This window comes from Pseudopipra pipra, chromosome 11, assembly GCF_036250125.1.
Source record: "Pseudopipra pipra isolate bDixPip1 chromosome 11, bDixPip1.hap1, whole genome shotgun sequence".
Taxonomy (NCBI): domain Eukaryota; kingdom Metazoa; phylum Chordata; class Aves; order Passeriformes; family Pipridae; genus Pseudopipra; species Pseudopipra pipra.
In genome coordinates, this window is record NC_087559.1 from 15,201,008 (window position 1) to 15,208,666 (window position 7,659).

At 46.5% G+C, this 7,659-nt stretch overlaps 1 protein-coding gene across 1 annotated transcript; it reads right to left on the bottom strand.

The window, feature by feature from the left end:
- Positions 1-400: 400 nt before the first annotated feature.
- On the bottom strand, positions 401-7,647 carry ALAS1 (5'-aminolevulinate synthase 1). The gene is made up of 10 exons (XM_064667786.1): positions 7,316-7,647; positions 6,405-6,611; positions 5,340-5,495; positions 5,032-5,254; positions 4,384-4,568; positions 3,644-3,823; positions 3,311-3,475; positions 1,940-2,208; positions 1,293-1,455; positions 401-686 (listed from the first exon to the last, which is right to left on the bottom strand). Exons 1-10 carry the CDS (start codon positions 7,512-7,514, stop codon positions 526-528), a joined length of 1,908 nt encoding a protein of 635 aa, XP_064523856.1. The 5' UTR covers positions 7,515-7,647; the 3' UTR covers positions 401-525.
- Positions 7,648-7,659: the final 12 nt, after the last annotated feature.

Consider the following 7,659-nt stretch of genomic DNA (forward strand, 5'->3'; position numbering starts at 1 on the left):
AACTTCAAAGGAAGAATATGGCAGTAGAGGGAGACAGCATCTAGCAGAACCCATTCTAAATGCCTGCCTGTTTCCCAAAAAATAGGGGCAAGCTGCTTATACAGCATTCCTGAAGTGATACACTCTCAGTTTTAGTGTGCATGTAGTACTATATCTGCACGTTTTCAAAAGCCTTCAGGGAGAAGCTTATGAGGAGCTATTTTCTCTTTTCATAATAAATAAACCCATCCCTGGAAGCACTAGTGAAGTTCTTTGGGCACAGTGAAAAGGCAGTAAGTTCAGCTGAGGGGCATTAAGTTGTAGAGCATTGTTTTATTCCATCAAATGCCCTCCCACCCACTGGCACTTCAGTTCCATTATGGAAGGTACACAGAGAAGCAAACAAAAACACAACTGGGCATCAGGGCTCTAGAAATTTATTTTCAGAGCTTAGTGCTTCAACTACAATTAAAATAATTGAGCAATTAAAAAATGCTACTGACTTGATACTAGAACTAGACAAGAATACAACTAACACTGTTACTTTCATGCACTGACAGATACTAGTTTGCTCATGCCACTGAAGTAGGCTCTTTCCCGTTCACTCATCACTTCAAAGTGTAGGGGTCTTCTACAGAAGTTGCATTCAGCTGATGAGTGTGGTTTCAGCTCCAGACCAACATCCTTCCATGTAGCCAGCAGTTTTTCTGTTAAGAAAAGTTCACCAGAATCAAAGCTTAAAAGAGTGGATTCGCTTTAGAGAAGCAGCAGAAGAGAAGTGTCAGCATACTTATTCTCCTAGCAAGTGAGGAGAGATAATAGGATTTCACTCTGACACAATTTACCTCTTGAGACAAATGGGCTGCAACTAAGTCTCAGCTATCCTCACACCACCTCGCCTGACAGGATCAAGGAGGAGCTACTTTCCCTGGACAGATCCATGTTTAAGACAAGCTAACAGCTCAGCTGAGAAAAGCAGACTTCTCTGGGCTCCACATAATGTGTGAAGATTGGTTTGGACAATGCCTGAGCAGAGCCCTGGCAGGAGTGGCTGTGACAGAACCAGCTGGGTATAGGTCTGCACTGGCCTTGCACATTCTGTTCTAGGGCACAGGGCACTACCCTTCACATGTTATGCTCAAAGCAGTTTAAGTTCAGAAGTACCTGCTCCTATGCTGCAGTGGAAAGACATCCAGATTTAGCTGTCCAGGTGGTGACATCTAAAACTTAGGTGCTTTCCTGTCTCACCTACAGTACAAAGACTGCACAGACAGGCCAGTATCTTCCCTGCACTGATGCAAGAGCCCACTCACCGATAAAGTAACTCATCATCTGAGGGGTGTGGTGAGGCGTAGGGGCGATACGGAGCAGCTCCTCCCCACGGGGCACTGTTGGGTAGTTGATGGCTTGGACGTAGATGCTGTGCTGGCTCATCAGCTTGTCACAGATCTCTGTATTTTTAGCAGCATCTGCAACCTAAAGTTCAAGATTTTAAGTTACAAGATCAACCAATAGATGCAAGGTGGCAGAGCCATCAGACCAACTTAGGTAGCTACAAGAATCCAGTAGGACTGGTCTCCCCTTTGCTACTGTAAATAACATGTATGAAAGAGAGAGAAGGGCTACAGCCTGTGCTGTAGAGCTCTCTGGGCATAAGCACATCACTGCAGCCCAGGCACTTAGCTGTTTATACCCCATATCTTGTTTTAATTAGCTTGTTATCAATTTCCCTGTTTTCTGTATACTGTTAGTTTGTGGGTTTCACACACTTTCTCACTCTGCTTTACAACATTTACAGCAGGCTGAGCTCAGCTTAAGCCAGACTGCTGGCACTTCACTTTGAATACTAAGCTGAGTTTGAGCTTTGCGAAGGTAGTAACTAATACCTGAACATGCAGTGTGATCATGGAGGGCAAAATGGGTGCCACAGTCCTGTGTCAACGGTGTCCTAAGTACTCACCCTTATGGGAATGATGTGACTGGGGCAGTGCACCACGGGGAGCCCTGCATCCATCAGCATCTGTCTCATGAGCTTCACGTTCCGTTGGTGCTGGCGCCTCAGAACTTGCCCTTCTGGGCTCTTCAGGGTCCGGACAGACTCCAGGGCACCAGCCAAGAGCATGGGTGGCAGGGATGTTGTGAAAATGAAGCCAGCGGCGTACGAACGAACAGTGTCTATCAGAGAACTTGTACTGGAGATGTATCCTCCTACACATCCAAATGCTTTGCCTGAAGATTAAAAAAAAAAAAGGGCAACCAAACTTATTCCTTCCATCCATTAGAATGGCTTGAAGTTTACAAGATTACAGCCTTTCACTTGAAAGAATGAGTTATTTTGACCGGATGCAGTCACACAGTGATGGCAGGCAACAATTCCAGCCCCCTCTGCTAATCTTGTATTTACTCAGCACATGGTACAGCTTTGTTTTTAAGCCAATCTTGATAACCTGGATCTAGTTACTACACAGCAAGGACAGTTCAAGACTCTCTCAAATACTCAAATTTTGATTTTGGGAAAGACTTTGTAAGTCCAGTCATCAAGTAGATACTTCAATAGTGACCCCAAGTGATCAACACTAAGTCTCTCAGCAGATTTAAAATAATCTGTTCCAGGGATGCTACAAATAGCCCATGCTCCTAAGGAGCACAGAAGGCTGTTACTGTGATTGTGTAGTTGATACCAGGCCCCCTTTCCAAATGTTCAGAGAGCAGAACACAGCCACAGACAGAACTAGGTTGTCTGGTGAATGCTTCTGTTCCTATTAGGCTGTAACCCAAGTTTAAGTTCCAAAGCCATGAACTTTCCTAGTAAATTTTATTTATGTTTTGAAAGCTGTTTAAACAACCTTCCAATTTGCAGCAGTAAACTAACTCCTGAGCCTGCATTCTACTTAGATAATAGCAGTTGCTTCTTTTCTTGCCAAACCTCTTTACATAACTCCCCATCTCAGATTTCTAGATTAGGAGTACTCCAGTTCACATAAAGGAACTAAGTACTACTAAATATAGAGAAACTACTCTACTAGCATTCTCACCTGAATTTATTCTTGAGTTGTATAACATGGCACTGGAGGACTTTTTGCTAGCTTGCTTAAGGTACCATTGTTTGGGGTTTTTCTTTGACTGTTTTGTAAGACAGTTTAAGTAGCTTAACAGAAGCTTTTCAAACTGTGGGGCAAACTTAAATCCTTTGGGCTTTTTGAAAAAATCCTACCCCCAAGAGCCCTCAACAAGTTCATTTGAGTAGACAGATTTTGAGTTAACCCACTTAATTTGGCTGCTCAGAAGCTTTGGTGCCTTAGCTCCTGTGGAAGTGCCAGGCCGTGCATACCAAGCGTTCCAGAGATGATGTCCATCTTGTGCATGACTCCATCCCGGTCTCCTATGCCACCACCTCGAGCTCCATACAGCCCCACAGCGTGCACTTCATCCACAAAAGTGATGGCCCCGTGCTCGTGGGCCACGTCACACAGCTCTTCCAGAGGACAGACTGCACCTAGGAACCAAAGCAGCAACTGGCAGTTCAGGATTCCCTGTATGCAGCTTGGATAAACACCAGAACTACCCCTAAACAGCCCTTACAGCACTGTGCGCTTTTAGACCTAAAATACAGATGATTGGAGGACTAAATGGAAGGAGAGAGGAGGCTTTCTTGTCAGCTTACCATCCATTGAGTGAACAGTTTCAAATGCAACAATTTTAGGGGTGGATGGATCAGACTTCTTCAATAGTTCTCGAAGATGGTTGACATCGTTATGGCGAAATATGTGTTTTGGCACCCTGCTGTTCCGGATCCCCTGGATCATGGAGGCATGGTTTCCAGAATCAGAGTAGATCTCACAACCTGAGGAAACAGCCCAGTTACACTTTTCAGTATGCAGAAAACACGAACCAATTCCCAGCATTGTTTTATGTATGTGAAGTGTTCAGGAAACAAGGGTAGCCATGTTCTTGGAAGTAATGCTCTTGATCAAAAGAGCAAGTTACAGATCATGAGGCAAGAATAATATTTAAGGTTTATTTTAGGTGTTCAAACTAAGGCAAATTGGAGCTTAAGGAAATACAGAAGATTTTAAAGTCCTCAGTACTTTTATGTAACTCTTACAACTTCTAAATTCCCGCTGTCTCATTTTCAGGTAGAATTTAACTGCAAGAGCAGAAGATTCTCTGCTTGTCTAATTCCTCCAGCAGTTCCCAGCTCCTAGATCTCAATCTCAGTAGGCTGATGCTATGATTTGTGTTGAACATAACCTGAACATGGCATTAGAGGTGGCACCCAAGCATACTTTGCTGATGGATTAGGATGAATCTTCACTTTGGACAGCTATTTGTAAAACGTACTCCCAACAGCTTAGGGCAAGGCTGTGTTTTTTGTGGTTACAGGGGTGCAGTCTGAGATCTCACCTGGCAGCATTTTAGCCAGAGTGAAGAGAGTGGAGTCATTGGCTACAAAGCAAGATGAGAACAACAGTGCTGCATCTTTTCCATGAAGGTCAGCTAGTTCTTTTTCCAAGTCCACATGAAATTTACTTGTTCCTGAAATGTTTCTTGTGCCTCCCGCTCCAGCACCATGTTGTTTCAGTGTATCCCTAAAGAGGGCCCAAAGAGAGGCATTAGCATTGCTCTGTGACACAGAGAGGAATGAAGGATCAGTGCTGAAAACATTCTAGTACATAATCAGGATTATACCAAAAAGGAACTGTTAGGTCTTTGAGCAACTTGCACAACTCAGGAACCCAGTAAGGTAAGAAATCAGTGCCCAAATACAGCTGCAATACACCATCCAGTTTATCTGGTAACATTTGGGGGCTTCTAAGGAAAATCCAAGGAGCAGAATCAGTGACCAAGGGGTACAGTGCAGCCCTGGACTAAACACTGAGTTACCTACCCCAGCTCAAGGGAAGAGTGCACGCTTAACTGCACAGCAAGAATCGTATCAGAAGCAACTTAGGTAGCACAGTACAGAAATCAATTCCTCAGAAGCCTTCCCACAAAAGCTTCTGCAGGGCCACATAGCTTGAAACTGCCTCTTAAGAACACAGCACTACTCACATAACTGCTCCACAGACACGAGGGTGGCGGCTCATGCCCAGGTAATCATTGCTGCACCAGACAGACACCTCTTTCTTGGTGATCAGGGAGTCAGTGTAGTCATCTGCCATGGGGAAGACCTGCGCCTTCCGGTTCACGGTTTTGAACACTCGGTAGGTGTGATCCTTCTTCTTCTCATCTATCTTCTTCTCAAAGAACTGATCGTACTGGAAGGTGGATACAGCTGAAATGAGACAGAGACTTCTTAAGCACACAGGAAATAATCACAACGGACCAGGCCCCGTGGGGGTTTTGCCCGACATTCTTACATTTTGGCAAGTTATCCTGAAGCAGGTGAGAGACACTTTCTGGTCTTTGCTTCAGCATAATATCCTTAAACTTCTTGAGCAAGCCACTCTGCTCTTCTCCCTCAGTCTCGATGCTCCTCACTGCAGAAGTAGTTGGTATTTTGGCAAATTCTGTACCTACAGGCATTGTAATAAATTCCAGTGAGCTTAATTGTTTTGAATCAAAATTAAATAAGTTGAGTTCAGCAAAGCAAACGTTTTAAGTAAGGCTAACTCTTCAATCTTTAGGAAGCACATGCCCAAAACTCAGGCCCCTGTTAGGATCAACTACTTTATTTGCTTACAAATTTGCATCGGACGAGAAAAAAGGACGAGCCTTGCTAACCAATCAAAACACAACATGTGACTTCCTTACAACACATTTGGTTCATCATGACTCAGAAGAACGCTGTATACAGCTATAACATTTATCTGAAAGGGTTGGTACACACCTAACTGAAGGAAGAGCTCTAGTCAGCTCCTTCCTTTCTGTTAGCACAGACTTTTTTTTTTTTAACTATGCCATAGAAAGCAAAAAGAAAAGTAAAATAAGCTTCCTGAGACAGGCAGCAAGGCTTTACTGATACTGCTGAAAAGTTCCTTCCTTTGAAGGAGAGCCCTTCCGCATCAAGACTGCAAGCCAGCCAACACCCTTTAGTTCCACAAACACAAAAAACCAACCCCAAAACCATCTGCTTGGATTTGTGCTGGTACCTGCCTGATGTCTCGACGCAGCTTCTTCCCTCTTTGGATATAAAACCTTTGTCTATACTAGCTCTCTTCAGATCTAAGCATCTGCTTTGTGTGTGAGTGCATCAGCTTGATTCACACATCCGGAGCCAGCCAGCACATCAAAATATGTCACACAGTATTCCCACACCAAAATCACCCAGGGAAACCCTGCACACAAGCTCTTTTTCCTTCAGTCTCCCATGATCCCGCCTGCATCATGCCAGTGGTGACTGTCAGACCTGGCACACTCCAGAGCCAAGTCAGGTACCAGAAGCTCTCAGAAGGAATCGCCGCTTCAGCACACGGAGTACGTACCTTTCCTGTCTGCCTGCATTTCCTGCACGTCCTCCTGGAGTTCCAGGCTGGCTTTGCAGAAAACATTGCTGTTCTTGTGATTCATCTGAGCTGCCAGGAACGGGCATTTGGTAGCAGAGCTCTGGCTAGCACCAGCAGGGTGGTGGCCAGTAGGAGGCTGGGCTCCATCTCTATTCTGCTGGGCCACTTCTTTGGTATTTTTGGCCTCTGAGGTGGGGGCAGAGAAGGGAAAACACTTCAGCTTCATCATTTTAATACACCCCAACTTAAGCTTTTCTATCCATCACCTTCGCAATTAATTTGGCACGACCCATTCACAACTATTTAACCGAGCAGTCACATTTTATTTATACAGGCACAAATTCCTAGTAACACCCAAGGGACATCTGCTTTAAGACACTAGATTTAGCCCTGCACCCTTTGAGAGAAAAAAAATAAATCTCTTTCACTCCCGGTGGGAAAATTTAAGGAAAAGACTTAAGGGAAGACTGGTCATGGCACCTAGTGCCCTGGTAGCATTCAGTCGTAGGTTCGATCTCAGAGGGCTTTTCCAGCCTAACTGATTGTGATTTTACTTTCGAGGAGTTCAGATCCATGCAGCTTCCTCTGCCGCAAGCCCCAATTCCTCGCCCTGAGCGCCAGGGAAAGAATCCCCCAAGGAATGTTCCCGGGTGGGATGAAGCACCACTGAAGCGCGAGAAACACTGCTCCGAGGTCGAGGATCCCAGATCCCCAACCGGGACGCCCGAACAGGTCTGATTTATGCCATAAATTCAATTAACGGCGGGCATTTAAAGGATTAAGCAACCCCTGCCTCGGCGCTGCCTATTCCAGAAGTTTCCCCCTGTGACACACCACGTCTGGGTTATTTTTTTTTCCCCTCGAGGGGGGCCCCTCGGGCCAGTACTCACCGCGGCGGCCCGCGGGGGTCTCCTCCTCCGCCTGCTGCCCGCGGGCGGAGGACGTGGCGAGGGCGCGGGCGGCCGGCGGGGCCGCCTCCATCATGCGCGGGCAGTGCTGGGCGTACAGCAGCAGCGACGGCCCGGCCTTCTGCAGGAACGCCTGCGAGACGCGGGCCAGGAACGGGCAGCGCCGCACTACCGCCTCCATGCTCGCTGCTGCCGGCCGGGACACGCCGGAGGTGACGGCGACAGGGACACGGCGGGACGGGGAGGTGACACCGGGCGGGGCTCCCGCAACGCCGCCTTTTATAGCCCCGGCGGCGCGGCGCAGGCGCGCTGGGGCTCCGCCGGCG

Coding starts and splice junctions, on each gene's coding strand:
- ALAS1 (XM_064667786.1), bottom strand. CDS start 7,514: ATGGAGGCGGTAGTGCGGCGCTGCCCGTTCCTGGCCCGCGTCTCGCAG. Junction 3,824..4,383: donor TCTGGCTAAAATGCTGCCAG/GTGAGATCTCAG, acceptor CTGTTTCCTCAG/GTTGTGAGATCTACTCTGAT. Junction 1,456..1,939: donor GTCACATCATTCCCATAAGG/GTGAGTACTTAG, acceptor CTTGAACTTTAG/GTTGCAGATGCTGCTAAAAA.